This window comes from Trachurus japonicus, chromosome 3 (genome assembly GCF_045865225.1).
Source record: "Trachurus japonicus isolate A0001 chromosome 3, Traja_1.0".
Taxonomy (NCBI): domain Eukaryota; kingdom Metazoa; phylum Chordata; class Actinopteri; order Carangiformes; family Carangidae; genus Trachurus; species Trachurus japonicus.
The window spans coordinates 230,277-251,858 of record NC_140909.1 but is presented as its reverse complement, the minus strand read 5'-3'; the positions used below and the strand labels follow the sequence as shown (position 1 = coordinate 251,858).

General features: G+C 43.6%; 1 protein-coding gene across 1 annotated transcript in view; it reads left to right on the top strand.

Annotated features, from left to right (window-relative positions):
• The window catches only part of LOC146989356 (monoacylglycerol lipase ABHD2), a 30,171-nt gene that overhangs the window by 4,927 nt on the left and 3,662 nt on the right, over positions 1 to 21,582 (top strand). The window contains exons 5-9 of the mRNA XM_085804610.1: positions 11,899 to 12,074; positions 15,617 to 15,784; positions 16,624 to 16,807; positions 18,593 to 18,685; positions 19,549 to 19,650. Coding sequence (XP_085660736.1) covers positions 11,899 to 12,074; positions 15,617 to 15,784; positions 16,624 to 16,807; positions 18,593 to 18,685; positions 19,549 to 19,650 — 723 coding nt within the window. The remainder of the gene's footprint in view (positions 1 to 11,898; positions 12,075 to 15,616; positions 15,785 to 16,623; positions 16,808 to 18,592; positions 18,686 to 19,548; positions 19,651 to 21,582) is intronic.

The window sequence follows — 21,582 nt, the reverse complement described above, 5'->3', positions numbered from 1 at the left end:
CTAGTTCCTCTAGTCCTCAGCTAGTTCCTCTAGTCCTCAGCTCACCAGAGAGTAAGTTCCTCTAGTCCCCAGCTCACCAGAGAGTAAGTTCCTCTAGTCCCCAGCTCACCAAAGAGTAAGTTCCTCTAGTCCTCAGCTAGTTCCTCTAGTCCTCAGCTAGTTCCTCTAGTCCCCAGCTCACCAAAGAGTAAGTTCCTCTAGTCCTCAGCTAGTTCCTCTAGTCCCCAGCTCACCAAAGAGTAAGTTCCTCTAGTCCTCAGCTAGTTCCTCTAGTCCTCAGCTCACCAAAGAGTAAGTTCCTCTAGTCCTCAGCTAGTTCCTCTAGTCCTCAGCTAGTTCCTCTAGTCCTCAGCTAGTTCCTCTAGTCCCCAGCTCACCAAAGAGTAAGTTCCTCTAGTCCTCAGCTAGTTCCTCTAGTCCCCAGCTCACCAAAGAGTAAGTTCCTCTAGTCCTCAGCTAGTTCCTCTAGTCCTCAGCTAGTTCCTCTAGTCCTCAGCTAGTTCCTCTAGTCCCCAGCTCACCAAAGAGTAAGTTCCTCTAGTCCTCAGCTAGTTCCTCTAGTCCTCAGCTAGTTCCTCTAGTCCTCAGCTAGTTCCTCTAGTCCCCAGCTCACCAAAGAGTAAGTTCCTCTAGTCCTCAGCTAGTTCCTCTAGTCCTCAGCTCACCAAAGAGTAAGTTCCTCTAGTCCTCAGCTAGTTCCTCTAGTCCTCAGCTCACCAGAGAGTAAGTTCCTCTAGTCCTCAGCTAGTTCCTCTAGTCCTCAGCTAGTTCCTCTAGTCCTCAGCTAAAGAGTAAGTTCCTCTAGTCCTCAGCTAAAGAGTAAGTTCCTCTAGTCCTCAGCTCACCAAAGAGTAAGTTCCTCTAGTCCTCAGCTAAAGAGTTAGTTCCTCTAGTCCTCAGCTCACCAGACAGTAAGTTCCTCTAGTCCTCAGCTCACCAAAGAGTAAGTTCCTCTAGTCCTCAGCTAGAGAGTAAGTTCCTCTAGTCCTCAGCTAAAGAGTAAGTTCCTCTAGTCCTCAGCTAGAGAGTAAGTTCCTCTAGTCCTCAGCTAAAGAGTAAGTTCCTCTAGTCCTCAGCTAGAGAGTAAGTTCCTCTAGTCCTCAGCTAAAGAGTAAGTTCCTCTAGTCCTCAGCTAGTTCCTCTAGTCCTCAGCTAGAGAGTAAGTTCCTCTAGTCCTCAGCTAAAGAGTAAGTTCCTCTAGTCCCCAGCTCACCAAAGAGTAAGTTCCTCTAGTCCTCAGCTAGTTCCTCTAGTCCTCAGCTCACCAAAGAGTAAGTTCCTCTAGTCCTCAGCTAGTTCCTCTAGTCCCCAGCTCACCAAAGAGTAAGTTCCTCTAGTCCTCAGCTAAAGAGTAAGTTCCTCTAGTCCTTAGCTCACCAAAGAGTAAGTTCCTCTAGTCCTCAGCTAGTTCCTCTAGTCCTCAGCTAAAGAGTAAGTTCCTCTAGTCCTCAGCTCACCAAAGAGTAAGTTCCTCTAGTCCTCAGTTAAAGAGTAAGTTCCTCTAGTCCTCAGTTAAAGAGTAAGTTCCTCTAGTCCTCAGTTAAAGAGTAAGTTCCTCTAGTCCTCAGCTCACCAAAGAGTAAGTTCCTCTAGTCCTCAGCTCACCAGAGAGTAAGTTCCTCTAGTCCTCAGCTCACCAAAGAGTAAGTTCCTCTAGTCCTCAGCTACAGAGTAAGTTCCTCTAGTCCTCAGCTAAAGAGTAAGTTCCTCTAGTCCTCAGTTAAAGAGTAAGTTCCTCTAGTCCTCAGCTCACCAGAGAGTAAGTTCCTCTAGTCCTCAGCTCACCAGAGAGTAATGCCCAATTCCAATTCTATTTTTCATCCCTAGCCCTAGCCCTAGCCCTTAACCCTCGCCCTTGAAACGGAGCTACAAGGAGTAGGGTTGAAGGTCAACCCCTACGAATTGGGACACCACTTCAACAATCACATACGTCATCAGTCGTCTCTGCTGGCTTTCACATAAGCAGACGTGACAAGCTTTTGCCACAAATCCTCTATTCAGAACTACGTTAACTTAATAAAATAAAATAAAATTTAATGAAGACTGATTGGTTCATTGTAAAACATTTATTTATTGATGTAAATGTGGTGATTTCTGTCCGTAGGCTACAGAGCCCCCAGGCAGTGCTGCTCCTGTGTCCAAAACACATGAAGCTTCACTTTTAATTCAAACAAATTAATGCGACAATTGTTACATTTCATCAATGAGACCAACATTTATCTCCTAAAAAGAATGTAACTACGCGGTGGTAAACCTTTAAAACCCTGCGGGTAAGTTAATTAGCGATGGTTTTCTCCCCCGGGATGACGACGGAGGTTGGCCGGCCGACCAGCTCTCTGGACGGGTGGTGTCTCCGTGACGAGCCGTTGATCTGCTCCACAGGTGGAGCTTCACTTCTCCCAAAAACATGGGAGCAAACGTCTAAACAGCCTCATGTGGATAAACCCACCGCACATTGGGATCTAAACAGTTACTTTCTCTCATGAAAACATATTAAAACTTAACAAAATTACGTAATAACAACAGAGCTACAGCCAGAAATAAAACAGCTGCCGGTTGCTGTGAGATGCATTCTGGGAAACTTGCCATAGCCCTCGGTCCGTAGTGTGCCCCTGAAAAATCTCCGTTTCGAGGGCGAGATAGCCTGACCACTTCCCCCTAACACTAACTAATTAAACTAATTAATTGGGGGCGTTTTAATACCGTAATTAACAAGTAATTGTGACATGGCTAATTGGGGGTGATCCCACAGATAGACTGGGATCGTCACACATCCAATATAAACTCAGATTTGCATCATGATGTTGCTTCCCCCTCGAGGACGACTGTGTCTGCTAAGATTTTAATATTCAGTCTAAACCAGGGGTCTCAAACTCAAATGAGCTGGGGGCCACTGCTGGCACTGTCATCTCAGTGGAGGGCCACTTAAGTTTTCAAGACGAATATAAAAAAAAATCACAAATATTTCTGAAAACGGGGTCTATTTTCAAATATTGTACTATAATTAGGGCTGTCAAACGATTAAAATTTGTAATCCTTTAATTTCCTGAGTTAATCACATAGTATTTTTCTTTTTTGCTTGAAATACCAGCAAGATGAATGGAAAGCATAAGAAACATCCAGATCTGGACGTTTCTTATGCTTTCCATGCTATATTATCAGCTGTCAGAGAGAGAGAGCAGCCTCGTTTGGTGACAAGAAGAACAAGTTCTCTAGTGTAGGAACATGAGGAGAAAAAACATATGCAAGTTTTCTGCATCATAAGCACCCCCCCCCCCCTCCCCCTCCCACACGCACACACACACCACCCCCCTCCACCCCTCCCTCCCTCACCAGGCTGAATGAACGGGAGTTTGGGGGAAAAAAAAAACAACAACTCGCTAGTCGAAGCGGCCGCTCTACGTCGCGCACAACCACAACAACGGCAACAACAGCAACAGCAACATGTTGCAGTGGATTATCACTTATGTTTGTGTATGAGACACCGAGACCACGGAGCAGAGCGACTCCTCACAGTACAAATGCACGATGGTCGGTGTGACGTGCAGAGCAGCAGGACGACTCCTCAGTCCATGAGCTTCATGTCTCAGGCCGGATCATGTGAATCCAGCTGCAGAAATATCCGGAGGACGGGGGCGTCGCGGTAACCGTAGTAACTCACACACACAGACATGCACACACTGCCTACCTGTGGTCACGTCTGGAGAAGCAGCTTCTCTGTTTCCCCAAACTACGAGCGGCCCGAGGTTAGCGCATTAATTGCGCATAAAAAAAAATAGGGCCGTTAAAAGCATTTTGCATTAAGGCATTAACTTTGAGCCTTTCCTACTTTTCACGTCAAGACGCGGGCCAGATGTAGGGGGGCCGCGGGCCGGATGTGGCCCCCGGGCCGGGAGTTTGAGACCCCTGGTCTAAACTGATGCAAACCACTGGTCGCTGCTCGCGTGCTGCGGTCTGTTGACAAAGTAAAGTTAAACACAAATGCATCAGACAAGATTCAACAGTTTTTATTTTGCAGCAGCAGCCGACACAGTTAAATAGAGTCAAAATAGACATGTATTGATTTCTCTATTTAATCACTGAAGGTTTCAGCAGAAACCATGTAGTCTGTATTTACTGTTAGCCAGTGTAATATTATCTTTCTCTGGACTTTGATCTCAGCTGCATCACAGTAAACCAGTGTTTCTGACCATTTTTACGTCCACATGTTTTTATTCACATTAAGCAATGTCAAATTAAAAATGCCTAATGGAAACAGTACTGTCATGAATATCGATAAGAAGTTAATACGGTCGATTAATCTGATTTAATCTTGATCGGTACAAAGTTTAGGGGACAAATGCCGATGGAAACAGTTCTTTGGAGGATAAATGCGAGTTGTGATCGTGTTTTTTGTCGATTCCTCTACGTGTTCCCAGGTCCCAAGGTCTTTGATGGAAACGCACTTGAACCGGCATTATTCGCATTAATATTTTTATCGATCTTTCTTGAGATAATTCGATCGACAAAGTGGATGGAAACATGGTTTCTGTTTCCTGTCTTGGGTTTAATAGCTGTGAAGCACTCGTGCACACTGTATCAGAAGGTCACGGGGGTTTGATGGGAAGCTGCTCTTTGGCTGTAAAGGAATGTAAAAAGGAATGTTTCCATCAATATCGGCTGTGAAAGAGACCCGGTGTTTTCAGCTATCAGTCACCAGTCAACGCCCTCAGTTACAACATCTGAGGTGGGGAACAGAGACAAGGTGTGTTTACAAGTGTTACCTCATGGCCACGTGCTTATCTCCTGTCCACGTTACAACAATGAGGTCATCCTCCTCTTAGTCATCAGGTCGTAAACCTGGAGAGCAGTTTCTAGAAACGAGTGGTTAATCTGCAGGTGGAGGGTTTAGTTTAGTTTTATTATGGATCCCCATTAGTCCTCACCTTGGTAAGGAACTATTCTTCCTGGGGTCCAGACACTCATATGTGACAATCAAAACATAATACAATAACTTACAGAATTAGATAAATGACAAACAACAAAATAAAACGAAATAATAAGAATAAAAAATATTTTACAAATACAAACCAACTTTGACTTTTCAAAACCTTAAAAAAATGTAAGTTCTTTACTAATAATGGCCTCTTTTATTAGGGTCCGGGCAGCTAAGCTGCCGGGAACCTATTGTATTCCTAGGAATTCTTTCTTCTTCTTCTTCTTCCAAGGAAGTCATACTTCCCATGGGCGAAAACTCACCAAACTTTGCACAAAGGTTCAGTCCCATGCCAGATTCACTCAACTCCAAGGACATGTGCCCCCCCCTCCTAGGGGGGGCACAATAAGCGTTTAAATTTAAAAACTTTAAAAATTCCTACCAAACCACCGGTAGATGCTACAGTGTTGAAACTTCACCACAATGTCGCCTCAATACTGCTGAAACTTTTGTCAACTTAAACTTATTACAAATTATGAAGTCCATCACTCTGTTTTTTTCAATAACTGTAAAACTTTTAAAATGTATCTCCTCCCACAATTTTTGCTCAATTGTCACCAAACTTGCTACAGAGCATCTCCAGACCGTCCTCCACAAAACTTGTTTCTCGGATTTTTGATTAAGCAAAAATTGAGCCTACAGTGCATGAAAACGTTTGACTGTAAACACTACTGTAAACATATACCATCAAATTCTTGCTAAATACATTTTCAATCTTCCTGAAAAAAATGAGAATATTCTGGAGTCATGGTTGATGAAGTTTAGCAAATATCAGAATTTTATCTCAAAAACTGAATTTTTGAGAACATTTTGAATTCTGCTCTCATGGGAACAACTGCAGTCAATGTGAGAGTGGAATTTGTAAACATCAGATTTTCTCTTATGAAGCAAAACACTTATCATTAAAAACAAATCACCAACATTTCCATGCTGTCTAGATGCAATTTATGTATTATCAGATTTTTGTTTAGATGACTGAATTTCTGACTTTTTGACCATTTTCGAACTCTGCCTTGACAACAGCTGCCCGGGCACTGGCTCACCTGAGTGGATAAATGAAGCTACACAGCAGGTCTCACTACCAGCTAATTAGCTCAGCGAGTTAGGAGCTGGTTCTTGGTGTCAGAGGTTGTGGGTTGGAGACCCAGCAAGGGTGATGATGACGATGACAGATCAAAATGTCAGATGTCCTCAACACGAAACACAAGACAATTGTCCTAATGGTGGCATCACAGCAAGCCTCTAAATTTAAAAATCCAAATAGTTTGGACTGGACCATGTGCAAAGGCTCCTAACATCTTAGAGTCATAGTAGATGTTTAACAAATACTTATCAGAGTTTTACCTCAAAAACTGATTTTTCTTTTTACTGTGGTTTCAAATCTGCCTACACGACAGTGAATGGCTTACTCAATTTGTGAAGCCACTGTTGAACTGCCACTTGCCATTTAGCTCAGTGCGATAGACAATGGTCTTTGGTTCCCGAGGTTGTGGGTTCAATCCTCAACTGATGCTAATTGAACATTATAAGGTCAGCTGTCCTGTCTTCCCATTCTCCTGTGTGTTGCTCAGAATTTGCCTAAATTTGCCAAAATTAGCCCGGACCCAACCCTTTGCTGCACAGCAGCTATAATTTTCTTTTTGAATCTCCATTTATTTTCAATGTTGGCACTCAATGCATGCCTTGTTGCATAGCCATGCCTTTCGTTAGTAGTTTGTAGCTGCAACACCAAATTATTAGGTTTTCCCACATGATAAATATTAAACAGAAATGTGACCAAACTATAAGCAAATCTTGTGGTGGAGAGCAGCTTCTAGAAACGAGTGGTTAATCTGCAGATGGAGGTGAAGAGCATCTTCTAGAAACGAGTGGTTAATCTGCAGATGGAGGTGGAGAGCAGCTTCTAGAAACGAGTGGTTAATCTGCAGGTGGAGGTGAAGAGCGGTTTCTAGAAACGAGTGGTTAATCTGCAGGTGGAGGTGAAGAGCAGCTTCTAGAAACGAGTGGTTAATCTGCAGATGGAGGTGAAGAGCGGTTTCTAGAAACGAGTGGTTAATCTGCAGGTGGAGGTGAAGAGCAGCTTCTAGAAACGAGTGGTTAATCTGCAGATGGAGGTGGAGAGCAGCTTCTAGAAACGAGTGGTTAATCTGCAGATGGAGGTGGAGAGCAGCTTCTAGAAACGAGTGGTTAATCTGCAGGTGGAGGTGGAGAGCAGCTTCTAGAAACGAGTGGTTAATCTGCAGGTGGAGGTGGAGAGCAGCTTCTAGAAACGAGTGGTTAATCTGCAGATGGAGGTGGAGAGCAGCTTCTAGAAACGAGTGGTTAATCTGCAGGTGGAGGAGATTACATCATCACTAGACGGTCTGTGATGTAACAGCCTGTTGTTCTGGTGCAGTAATTGTTGGGACGACAGAAACACAAGGTTGTGTAACTGTTGCTGTAACTGAACCCTCTGGTCTCTGTTTTGTGTACATTGTACTGTATACTCTACTAGTGTTTTGTGTACATTGTACTGTATACTCTACTAGTGTTTTGTGTTAGTCTACAGTGGTGCTGCTCGTCTTGTGTATCCACAGCACACTTTACTTCATCACAACAAAAATATCAAGATATAGCCTACTGTTTTACTGTTTTAATAACTGAGACAGTGACAGTCTGGTGTTTGCTGATGAGTGTGTTTCCTAACAGATGGGTCAAGGTTTAGTTTAGTTTAGTTCATTGAAAAAAGAAAGTAAAACAATTAAAAAAACTAAACAATAATGTAGCTCCTGAATGAAAGGGGGCAGAAAGAAGCAAACTTATATCGTCTGCCCCTTTCTTCAAGAAATCCTTTAACAAATTATATATGTTTGTTCTGTAGGACGATGGGTCCAGGGTCCTTGGTATCGTTCAAGGTGTTCCTTTTACTTTTTCTTGAAATTTAACGACTTTTTCTAGAATCTTTTTTTTTTTTTTTGAGAAATGTTACCACTTTCTTCTAGAATTCTAGAAAATTTTAGAGAAGTTTTATGTAATGTTTATGGAGAAATTGTACCTTTTTTTCCCCCCTAGAAATTTCTCTACAATATTTCCAAAAATTCACCCCACTGGCCCTTATTTGAACATACATTGACTAAAAAAGTAACGTTCTTCAGTCTCGGAACAAATATTTGTGTATTTCTGGTGTTTGCTTTAAAATGTTGTGCATGGGGGGTCCGTGCTCTAATTTGTGTCATTTTAGGGTCCTTAATGTAAAAACATTTGAGAACTGCTGTAGGAGCTTGTGTTTGTGGAGAGTCTGGTTTGTCTTTAACTGAGCCTGGAGCTGAAAGACTCTGAAAGAATGTCCTTTATGTCCCTACAGCTCTGAACATTAGCCATGAGTCTATTATTGCACTGACATGACATATGATGGGATGGGCAGCTGTAGAGACAGAGTCAGATGATCCGCAGGCTTTGGCCTCGGTGTAATAAGGAACATTACCTAAAGGGCTAATACGCAATCCAACACTGGACTCCCACAGAAAAGTCGCTGGTGTTCAAGTGTTTTCATGCACAGAAAAACCAGTCAAACACAGCAACACGAGCAACACTGATGTCTGTTCAGAGCCCGGAGCAACCTGCGCTCTTTATGTTATGTTATATTTAAGCAATATATTACGACAGGCTGTGTTATATGCTCATTCTACCACTCTAATACCCCTTTCCCACTGGCCAAAAAACCCGTTTAAACCCGCTAACAATCGGCTTTTGGTGGCAGTGGGAAAGGCGCACCGAGCCGCGTCGACCCGCGTCGACGCGGGTCAAACGACTCAGCAAGCGACGCGGGTTAAAATCGCCTTTAATCGGCTCGGCTCTGCTCGGCTTGCAGTGGGAACGCCAGACCCGCTAATTTACGTGATGACACTGAACGTTACGTGACGCTACGTCATCGCGCCGGTCGTGTCTCACGTACCAAAACAAAGCTCTGCTCCGCTCTGCTCTCATCCGAGACTGGGATCAAAAGATCAGAGAACACTGACCAAAAACGATAGAAGAAAAGAAAAGAAGCGACAGTCTGTTTTTTTTTTTTTCCAAATCTTTTTATTGAGGTTTTCAAACAAGATGACATTAAGTGATATTGTACAATATGGGAAAAAGACATTCATAACAATATGTCAACAAAACCCCTAAACCCAGTCCCACCCACCCACAAGCCCACCCACTTCAGGTCTGAACCACACTGGGACAAACAACACATACACACACACACACACACACAGGAGAAGGAAGATAAGAGGAAGAGAGAGAAAAAAAAAATAATAATAATAATAATAGTAATGAAATAAAATCGTAAATAAATAAATAAGTGAATAAGTAATAAGAAAATACATAAAAAATAAAAAGGGGGGGGGGGGGTTCTGAGATTAGAGAGACCTGAGCTTAGTCCTCCCCTGCATCCAAAGATAGGCCAGGAGAGCCAACAAACTCCAAGAAGGGGTCCCAGATGTCATGAAATCTTTTGATGGAGCCATTGAGTGAAAACCTTTTTCAAGTTTTTCAAGTTTCAAGTTATAGAGAACTTCTTTAACCCAGCGATTATATGATGGGGGGCGAGTGAGCTTCCAATCAAGAAGAATCAGCCGGCGAGCCAGCAATGTTGTGAAAGTCAGGGCCCGTCTCACCGCAGCAGAGAGGTTATTGTCAGGGGGGCAGCCAAAAATAGCGGATATTGGGTTAGGGGGAATAATCTGACCATAAGCGCTACCTATAGTATCAAAAATCCTTTGCCAAAAAGTCATCAATTTAGAGCACGACCAAAACATGTGACAATGAGTAGCAGGGGATTGATTACACCGATTACAGGCATCACTAACCGTGGGATAGATTCTGGCCAATTTTGCATTCGTGTAATGGATTCTATGGAGAACTTTACATTGAATCAGGCCATGACGGGCGCAGATGGAAGAGGTGTGGACTAAGTTAAGAGCAGAGGTCCATTGCTGATCTGCCAACACCATTGCCAGGTCATTTTCCCATGCGGTCCTGGTTAGATTGAGAGAGTCAAAGGCAGTCGACCAAAGAAAGTTATACAACACTGAAATACATTTCTTTTGTTTGGGGTCCACGGCCAGTAAGGTGTCTGTCAGGGTTTCAGGGGGGCGATTAGGGAAATGGGGAAAGTTCTTTTTGACAAAATCTCTGATTTGAAAGAAACGAAAGAGGTGGGAGCCCGGCAAGTTAAATTTTGACGAGAGTTCTGTATAAGACGAAAAAATGCCATCTGTGTACAGATCCTTGAAGCGACAGTCTGTTTAACTGACGTGTTGTGCCGCAGACGTCCGTCATCCGGCCGCAGCAGACTCTCTGTCCTCCGCGGTCCTGGTGCTCCAGGCCAGCCAGAGAGTCTGCCTCGGCGGACGGACACTCCGCGGCGGGCGGCTGTGGCATGACTGTGTGTGTCTCTTGCACAGCGGATGAGAGCGGGGCAACATGGTTGCTCTGTCTGATCCCCCCGCGGGGGGTCAGACTCGGCTTATTTTGGTCAGTGGGAAAGGGGCCAAATGCCGATTGTTAGCGGGTCGACCCGCGTTTAAAAAACCCGCGTCGACCCGCTAATTTTAGTGGGAAAACGGCTTAAGGGGCGTTGTTCCCCCTTAGAGTGGTAGAATGAGCATAGACCACGGACTGGAGTGATATATTGCTTTTATAAAACGGTTACCAATAATTACAATATGAAAGAGGGATACGCAATTAATTTCATAGTTTTATTCAACCAGAAATACATATTATCCAATAAAACCTGTTCCCAGCTGTCCAGACGTTAGCTCCAAGTAGCTCTGTCACTGCTCAGTCCCCTCTACCATTGTTAACCCTCTGGAGGTCAAAGTTCACCTTCAACATGTCAATTACACTACTTTAGTCCAGTTTTTAACATCGTAAAAACATCGACTGTCTTTGGCTACCGACTGCAACAGTCCGTTGTCATGGATACATGACAACAACTTCCATTCATACCAGTCATACGTGCCTGAGGCAGAGTGATAGCCTACGCTGTGATAAGGCTTTAGAATAGTAGCCGTGGTATATGCTCATTATACCACGGTTAACAACCAATCAGATCGCAGGATTTCACCTTTACGTTTTATAAGTAAGGGATAATGTATAGTTCGGAGGTTGTTATGGAGAAATAAACCCCGACAGGTTGTATGGAACCCCGACGCGAAGCGGAGGGGTTTCATCCAACATGAAGGGGTTTATTTCTCCATAACAACCGACCAACTATACATTATCCCGCTTAGAACACGGCCTACAACTAAATCATTCAATAATGTATTACATAATGTACAAAATAATGATTAAAATATATTTTATTCGTGTAAAATTATGCCGTTGCTAGGGACGCCGCTCTGATCAGCGCAGCACAGAAAAGAGAAACAATGCAGGATATTTACTTTATGTTTCATTTTTACCGTCATTAAACAGCTTCAGACTAATTGTGATGTTAGATAAACGACTTGTAACCTGTTACAAGGAGAGTGGAGGCTCCTTATTTCCACATCGTGGCTGAAAAGCAAACTTGCATCAAAGCCTCTGACCCGTGTCACAGCTCCTCTCCTCTCCTCTCCTCTGCGACACAAACGCACCCCGCGCCCCGTAATCTCTTGTTTATGACAGATAGGACTACACAAAATACACGTAACGTGTATGGTAATCCATCGATCCACTGATTGATTATCAAAGGCTTCAAATGCACGAACGGGAGGAGGCTCAGCAAAACAGCGGCCGTGACCGGACATGCAGAGTCGGCCGTTGCTATGGAGTCCCTAGCAACGGTCCGCTCAGCGGTGGTCTATCGAGAAATAAACACCGCAGAATATTGGTGATTGACCAATCAGAATCGAGTATTCAAGAGAGCCGTGTTCTAATTATGAATATGTAATAAGTGTGACTGTGTGTTGCAGATACATCCCTCCCCTACTGTGGGGGAAGAGCGGCCACCTCCAGACGGCGCTGTACGGTAAACTGGGTCGTGTGAGTTCGCCTCACCCCAACGGGATCAGAAAGTATTTGCCGATGCAGGACGGCGCCACGGCGACCTTTGACCTCTTCGAGCCGCTGGGCGACCATCGGACAGGAGGTGATCATCATCCATCTGACCTTTAGACCTTTAGATGTTTAGATGTTTAGACCTTTAGACCTTTAGATGTTTAGACCTTTAGACCTTTTAGATGTTTAGACCTTTTAGATGTTTAGACCTTTAGACCTTTTAGATGTTTAGACATTTAGACCTTTTAGATGTTTAGACCTTTAGATGTTTAGACTTTTAGACCTTTAGACCTTTAGATGTTTAGACCTTTAGACCTTTAGATGTTTAGACCTTTTAGATGTTTAGACTTTTAGACTTTTAGACCTTTAGACCTTTAGATCTTTAGACCTTTAGATCTTTAGACCTTTAGACCTTTAGACCTTTAGACCTTTAGACCTTTAGACCTTTTAGATGTTTAGACTTTTAGACTTTTAGACCTTTAGACCTTTAGATCTTTAGACCTTTAGATCTTTAGACCTTTAGATCTTTAGACCTTTAGACCTTTAGACCTTTAGACCTTTAGACCTTTAGACCTTTAGACCTTTTAGATGTTTAGACTTTTAGACTTTTAGACCTTTAGACCTTTAGATCTTTAGACCTTTAGATCTTTAGACCTTTAGACCTTTAGACCTTTAGACCTTAAGACCTTTAGACCTTTAGACCTTTAGACCTTTTAGATGTTTAGACTTTTAGACTTTTAGACCTTTAGACCTTTAGATCTTTAGACCTTTAGATCTTTAGACCTTTAGATCTTTAGATCTTTAGACCTTTAGACCTTTAGACCTTTAGACCTTTAGACCTTTAGACCTTTTAGATGTTTAGACTTTTAGACTTTTAGACCTTTAGACCTTTAGATCTTTAGACCTTTAGATCTTTAGACCTTTAGACCTTTAGACCTTTAGACCTTTAGACCTTTAGACCTTTAGACCTTTTAGATGTTTAGACTTTTAGACCTTTAGACCTTTAGATCTTTAGACCTTTAGATCTTTAGACCTTTAGATCTTTAGACCTTTAGATCTTTAGACCTTTAGACCTTTAGACCTTTAGACCTTTAGACCTTTAGATCTTTAGACCTTTAGATCTTTAGACCTTTAGATCTTTAGACCTTTAGACCTTTAGACCTTTTAGATGTTTAGACTTTTAGACCTTTAGACCTTTAGATCTTTAGACCTTTAGACCTTTTAGATGTTTAGACTTTTAGACCTTTAGACCTTTAGATCTTTAGACCTTTAGATCTTTAGACCTTTAGATCTTTAGACCTTTAGACCTTTAGACCTTTAGACCTTTTAGATGTTTAGACTTTTAGACCTTTAGATCTTTAGACCTTTAGACCTTTAGACCTTTAGACCTTTAGACCTTTTAGATGTTTAGACTTTTAGACTTTTAGACCTTTAGACCTTTAGATCTTTAGACCTTTAGATCTTTAGACCTTTAGATCTTTAGACCTTTAGACCTTTAGACCTTTAGACCTTTAGACCTTTAGACCTTTTAGATGTTTAGACTTTTAGACTTTTAGACCTTTAGACCTTTAGATCTTTAGACCTTTAGATCTTTAGACCTTTAGACCTTTAGACCTTTAGACCTTTTAGATGTTTAGACTTTTAGACCTTTAGACCTTTAGATCTTTAGACCTTTAGATCTTTAGACCTTTAGATCTTTAGACCTTTAGATCTTTAGACCTTTAGACCTTTAGACCTTTAGACCTTTAGACCTTTAGATCTTTAGACCTTTAGATCTTTAGACCTTTAGATCTTTAGACCTTTAGATCTTTAGACCTTTAGACCTTTAGACCTTTTAGATGTTTAGACTTTTAGACCTTTAGACCTTTAGATCTTTAGACCTTTAGATCTTTAGACCTTTAGACCTTTTAGATGTTTAGACTTTTAGACCTTTAGACCTTTAGATCTTTAGACCTTTAGATCTTTAGACCTTTAGATCTTTAGACCTTTAGACCTTTAGACCTTTAGACCTTTAGACCTTTTAGATGTTTAGACTTTTAGACCTTTAGACCTTTAGATCTTTAGACCTTTAGATCTTTAGACCTTTAGATGTTTAGACCTTTAGATCTTTAGACCTTTAGACCGGTGGCTGCTGCTTCATGGATGGAGCCTCATACTCTACTTCTCATACAGGACATCAGGGCTACACCATGTGTTCTATATCACAGGGTGTCCGATGTTTTTTATAACATGTATGTTGCTTCAGAAAACATCTGTGAACCAGCTCCGCTTTGAGTTCTCAACAGCTGTAATCCTGATTTAGAACTTCTATAAACGTATATAATGTATATAATGGAGGAAAAACAACATTTTGTCATTTTCCTAAAGTTGGATTTTATTCTGAAAGACATCCGCCTTCATGTGATCAGTCACTGATCCGTGGTGGTGAACGCTGGTGTTTTAAGAATCAGCTGACTGAAGATGGCGAGGGAGAGAGAGCAGCGCTGTTTGGTCGACTCGTCTGTATTAGACGTTAAAGGTCCTTTCATTACAATAGCCGTGTTTCCACTGCAGGAGTTCCTGGTAAAGGGAGGGGGTAGGAACTTCTACAGGAACCGTCCTCTCACTCGGCCCTCTCACTGGCCGTGTTTCCACTGCAGAGTCGGACCCCGCAGCGACGTCATGAGTTTCGATCAGTTTGGACCGTGACGTCACCCAGGCAGGTCACAAGCACGTGCACAAAAATCATAACAACAACGGAGAAGGATGGAAGGAGCTGAGGCGGTAGCCGCGTTTCTGGTTTGTGTGTTTGTGCGCATGGCGGCTGATTGTAATCCTGCTTGAGTTTTTTTTTTACTTTTCACGGCATTGTTTTGCAGCGTGATGGATCCCCAGTGTGTCGAGGTGCGCTGATATTTTCATTTGGCCGCGATGACTCAAACCCCCTCTGAATCTCCTCGGTGCTGTAGACTGCAATCAATGTCTGCACCTCACCGTCGGTCCATTTGTGTACATCTTCCTGCTGTTTTCTTGTTGTTTACAGCGGTGTCTGCTAGGCTAATGCTCCCCTTCTGCTCCCCCTTTTAAAAATGCCGGTTGTTTTGGTGCTTTCTGGTAGCGTCAGAGCTGCTCTAGCTTTAGCCAATCAGTGCCGAGTTAACCTCGAGCCCCACCCAGGAGCTTTTCAGGGCCCAACGGAGTACCTACCCTGGAGTAGGTACTCCGTTGGCCCCCGTAAAAGTTCCTGTAAATGGCCCTGTGGGGGAGGTTCCTGCAGTGGAAACATGCACCAACGGGGCCCCGTAAAGTTACCCCGAAGTTCCTGCAGTGGAAACGCGCCTAATGTTCATCAGGCCAAATAATGGATTCTTTTAGGGGAAACACTGTATTGTTTAATATCGCAATATATTTTGCAGAAAAAAAATGTTGCAATGTTAGTTTTTTCCAATATCTTGCAGTCCTACAGTACATCTGTTTCTTTACATCGTCGTTGTAGTTGTGTGTAGTTGTGTGTTAGTGAATCATGTGTTGTGTGTCCGTCTGACCTGGAAGAAGATGTTTGTGACTCCTAGAGTTTGTCTGTTTGTCTCTTATCTAACAACTACACATACACACTCAGCTCGTCTGTGCTCATCTCTCTGCCCGTTTCCCTAGGCGACATCACCATGGTGATATGCCCCGGCATCGGTAACCATAGCGAGAAGCATTACATCCGAACCTTCGTGGATTACGCGCAGAAGGACGGATACCGCTGTGCCGTGCTGAACCACCTGGGAGCGCTTCCCAACATCGAGCTCACGTCGCCAAGGATGTTCACTTACGGTGAGACGTCGCCACGGCAACTCTCGTCTGGCGTCTGGCCCACGTCCACTCATCCAGTTGGTTTCAGGCTCTAGAAATCCTTTAGTTCTCTGGTAGCGCCTGAAGTTCATTTAGAAAACATCTGGTTAATAACGTAATTAGCAGTACAGCTTTATTTCCTGGTGAGTTTGGGAATGACCCAGAAGCTTCCAGAGTTGGAGGTTTTAGAATTTAGAATTGAACACGTTCCTAAAGGGGGGTACACACATAAAGATTTTCTACATCTTAACCGATTTTTTATCTGTGAGAGACCCCACACATGAAGATAAAAAAGTCTTTGATTGAACAGTTCTGATCGTATTGTGTGTGGTGTGCTGCGATATTCCAAACACAGCACACGCGAGCAGCATGCAGAGTTTATTAGTTTTTAGTTTTTATTATGGATCCCCATTAGTCCTCACCTTGGTAAGGACTATTCTTCCTGGGGTCCAGACACTCATAGAGCTCGACAAGCAGGCGCTTCTCAGCACAGCACCGGCTTTCCCCACACAAAATGACTTTTGATTGACGGCCACGGTTGTCGGGGCTGACAATCGTAAATATTGAACATGTTTAATACTTACGATTATCATCAGATCATCAGAGGCGATTGTCGGGAGAATTTTGACTCTTAACACACCACACACTACAAGAGAATCTCATAAGATAATCTCAAGAGGTTGAGATAATCGGGCGGTGTCTGTCCGTGGTCGGAAGGGGGAAAACCAGGGCAAAATCAGCCCGATTTTCTTTATGTGTGTGGCAGGTTTTACCCTAACCCCCCGGCATCGATGGGTAACTCTGCTCTGTCTCTCCCTCAGGCTGCACGTGGGAGTTTGCGGCCATGGTGGGCTACATCAAGCGGACGTATCCTCAGACGCAGCTGATCGCCGTCGGCTTCAGTCTGGGAGGAAACATCGTCTGCAAGTTCCTGGGCGAGAACAGAACCAACCAGGAGCGCGTGCTGTGCTGCGTCAGCGTGTGTCAGGGCTACAGCGCCCTCAGGTCCGTTAAAGCCTCGTTAGAGACACTTACGGCTTTAAAGACACGTTATCACTCTATTAAAGACACGTTATCACTCTGCTGCTCGATCAACACAGAGTTATTAACTAATTAAACTCAACATTAGGTCACATAGTCAGCGTGTGTCAGGGCTACAGCGCCCTCAGGTCCGTTCCCAAAGCCACGTTAAACACACTTATGGCCTTAAAGACACGGTATCATTCTATTAAAGACACGGTATCACTCTGCTGCTCGACTGACACAGAGTTATTAACTAATTAAACTCAACATTAGGTCACATAGTCAGCGTGTGTCAGGGCTACAGCGCCCTCAGGTCCGTTCCCAAAGCCTCGTTAGAGACACTTACGCCTTTAAAGACACGGTATCACTCTGCTGCTCGATCAACACAGAGTTATTAACTAATTAAACTCAACATTAGGTCACATAGTCAGCGTGTGTCAGGGCTACAGCGCCCTCAGGTCCGTTCCTCTCCTCGTTGAACAGACTTATGGCCTTAAAGACACGGTATCATTCTATTAAAGCCACGGTATCACTCTGCTGCTTGACTGACAGAGTTCTTGTTTGTTTGTTTTGTTTGTTTTATTGTTTACACTTTAAAATATTACAAACAAGGAGTATATCACATGGAAGAAGGAAAATATACAATAGACAATATATGATAAACTACAATGAATCAGTGCTGAGAGGTTAGAAACCCTAGGAGGGCTTATCCAGAACCTCACCATTAAATAAATAGGTAAAATTAAATGTATCTTATCAAAATAAAATAACTAATGAATTAATGAGAGAAAAAAAATCAAAATTAAGCTCAACATCAGGTCACATAGTGGTAAGAGCTTGCATAGATTCAAAGATTCAAGGAGTCTTCATTGTCATTACCACAGCATACATGAGGGGAAACAAAACGCTGTTTTCTCTCCACACCCACACAACAAACACGTAAGACATTAAAAAAAATCAACAATATTAAAGGGATAGCTCAACATTTAGTCAAACTGGCCCATTGCCATAATGGTTCGTTACCTTTAATTGTCGGTGCAAGCTGTTTTTAGAGCGGCGGAGCAGAGCCGTGAGCTGCTCAGAGCTACGCTACGGAGGCTCATTATGGGATTTCTTGGTTTCCATCATCATCAAACTCATCAAATACACAATCCAACAACTCCACAACGCTCTGGTGGACAAGTTGTGAGCTGCACATTCACCACGCTATGAGATAATAACACAACGTTACCACACAGAGTTGTTTTAGAGGGAAATTCATGTAAAACCTCTGATGCGTGTTGCCTTCAGGGACAGTTTTTCATCATCAGTCTCTGTATTTCCCTCTAAAACAACTCTGTGTGGTAACGTTGTGTTATTATCTCATAGCGTGGTGAATGTTGTGGAAGATAACGTCGGTCATAAAGACAGAGCAGAGCATCAGGGTGTTTTCCTCCTGAGGTCGTTGAGTCCTTCAGCTGTTTCACTGCTCTGATTTAAATGTGATCATTGTTCACATTTTAAAGAATCTGGTCAAACAGAAGCAACGAGACCGACGGGTTGTAAAACCCTCAGAGCGTCGACTTCTGCTTCTTTGTCCTCAACTGAACCGTGTGTGTGTGTGTGTTGACTTCCTGTGTGTGTGTGTTGTGTTGACTTCCTGTGTGTGTGTGTGTGTGTTGACTTCCTGTGTGTGTGTGTGTGTTGTGTTGACTTCCTGTGTGTGTGTGTGTTGTGTTGTCCCGTGTGTGTGTGTTGACTTCCTGTGTGTGTGTGTGTTTCCCTCAGGGCTCAGGAAACGTTCCTCCAGTGGGATCAGTTCAGACGCTTCTACAACTTCCTCATGGCCGACAACATGAAGAAGATCATCCTCTCACACAGGTTCGTCCCGTAACCGTGGAGACGGACCGACTCAGAGGGTGACTTCAGCTGTGTGTGTGTGTGTGTGTGTGCGTGTGTGTGTGTGTGTGTGTGTGTGTGTGTGTGTGTGTGTGTGTGCGTGTGTGCGTGCGTGCGTGCGTGCGTGCGTGCGTGCGTGCGTGCGTGCGTGCGTGCGTGCGTGCGTGCGTGCGTGCGTGCGTGCGTGCGTGCGTGCGTGCGTGTGTGTGTGTGTGTGTGTGTGTACATTGCAGTGTGTAAACCATGTTGAGGGAAAGAACAGCTCCTTTCATAGAACAGTTCAGATTATTTCCAGTCTGCACAGGGAGGCAGAAGCTTCAATGTGTTCTTGCTTGATTGATTATTATGGGAGTTTCTTGTAGCCTCGTAAACCAGCCTCTCTAAGTGCATTTCATTTCATTCCGAGGGAGAGTCTGGCCTCATCCCCATTCTGAGCGTTTGGACTGAAACCCTCAGAAGGCCTTAGAGCCAATCAGCGTCGCCCGCTGTGATTGACACAGCACGTTGGCCAATCAGGGACCGACTGGTGCAAAGCCCCGTCACTACACCAGCTTGCTGATTGGCTGAATGGGGTTGTCTGTCAACGCTACTACCAAAGATATTAAACCGTCTTTGCTACTACTCCCGCCCAGCTCCCGCCCCCAGACGGTTAGAGCGGGGATGAGGCCAGACTCTCTGAGAAATGAAATGAAATGCATTTCCGCGAGAGGCTGGTTTACGAGGCTACGTTTCTTGACCCTGTTTGCAGTAAAAGATAACTCAGTGTCTTGACTAATTCATATGCACACTTTAACAAACGTCTGCTGAGCTAAGTTGTTCTGTGATGGCTACTTGTGTATCTGCAGGCAGAGTCTGTTTGGAGGAAGCTCAGTGAAGATGATCGACACAGATCTGAGTCGGTTGTACACGGCCACTTCCCTCATGCAGATCGACGACAACGTGATGAGGTACGAGTCGTTTCCCCGGCGACGAGCTCAGAGCTGCAGCTCGACTGGTTCTGTGATCTGTGTTTGACTCGTTGGCTGCAGCGAGTTCATCTGTGTGTCTCTGACGTGTTTCCATGTTTCCATCCACATGTTGATTGAATCATCTGCAGTTTGATAGAAACATTAACATGAATGTAACGCCGGTTCAAGTGCGTTTCCACCTCAGAGCTTTAATTAAGCAATATATCACGACAGGCCGTGGTATATGCTCATTATACCACGGCTAAGGGGCGTTGTTCGGCCCGACGCGAAGCGGAGGGACGGGCCGAACAACGCCCCTTAGCCGTGGTATAATGAGCATATACCACGGCCTGTCGTGATATATTGCTTTTATAAAACGGTTACCAATAAAGGCAATATGAAAGAGGGATACGCAATCAATTTCATGTAGTTTTATTCAACCAGAAATACATATTATCCAATAAAATAGCCTCACTGTGAAAAAAATAGTCCCACCTCTCCAGACGTTAGCTCCAAGTAGCTCTGCATCTCGTCTTTTCCTCCGCTTTTTTTCAGATGAAAGTCACTGCTCAGTCCCCTCTACCGTTGTTAACCCTCTCCGGAGGTGAAAGTTCACCTTAAACATGTGGATTCAACTACTTTAGTCCGTTTTTTAACATCGTAAAAACATCAACTGTCTTGGGCTACGGACTGCAACAGTCCGTTGTCATGGATACATGACAACAACTTCCATTCATACCAGTCATACGTGCCTGACGCGGAGTGATAGCCTACGCTGTGATAAGGCTTTAGAATAGTAGCCGTGGTATATGCTCAATATACCACGGTTAACAACCAATCAGATCGCCGGATTTCACCTTTACGTTTTATAAACTGAATTAAACGTCGTGCGTCATGACGTCATGGTCCGTTTTGTGATCATGTTGCAGTTTAAGGTGTTTCCATTCATTCTTGTACTGAAACCTTAAATAGAAGGACGTTCATCCTTCCTCTGTAACCGACTGTCCGAGGTCGGGTTTGAACTCAGGCCCAGAGCTGCTGGGGTCGATGCCTGGAAACCGCTGAGCCAAACGTACGCCGGCCGGGTTCAAACAGGCTGTGGCACCAGTTCTGTGCTGCAGGCCGGTGGTTATACTGCAACACGCCTGTCATCAGGTGACGGCGGCGTTTAAACAGCGTTATGATGCAGATGCAGCGACTGTTAAAGGGATAGTATCATTTTTTTAAACTGTGGTTGTATGATCTCCAAATAGCCCCTAAGTACTTTAATTGCAGTTGTAGACTCTCTGCACTCCTCCCGTTAGCAACGCCAGCCCATAATAGCCCTGCCCAGAGATTTACAACATACAGTGTTGTGAATCTCTGGGCAGGGCTATTATGGGCTGGCGTTGCTAACGGGAGGAGTGCAGAGAGTCTTCTACTGCAATTAAAGTACTTAGGGGCTATTTGGAGATCATACAACCACACTTTAAAAAAAATGATACTATCCCTTTAACTCCTCCAGACAGCGGAGGAACATGTCACCTGGTGGTTAGTGATTGTCAGCTCTTCAGACTGTTTCTGTCAGACAGAGACTCTCCACATGAATCTGTCTGTGTTTACTCCACCGCGTCTCTAACAGCTGGAACACGCAGCAGAAATAACATAAAACACGATCACAACTCACATTTATCCTCCAAACAACTGTTTCCATCAGAGTTTGTCGCATTAACTTTGTATCGATCAAGATAAAATCAGATGAGATCGACCGTATTAAGTTAATTAGTACGTTTTTATTGATATTCATGACATTTAATTTAATTTGACTGTTTCCATAAGACATTTTTAATTTGGTTTTGCTTAGTGTGAATAAAAACGTGTGGATGGAGACATGGTTAGTGAGGAGAATCTGAAACTTCATCTCAAGAAAATGTTTCAAAGGATTTTTCTTTT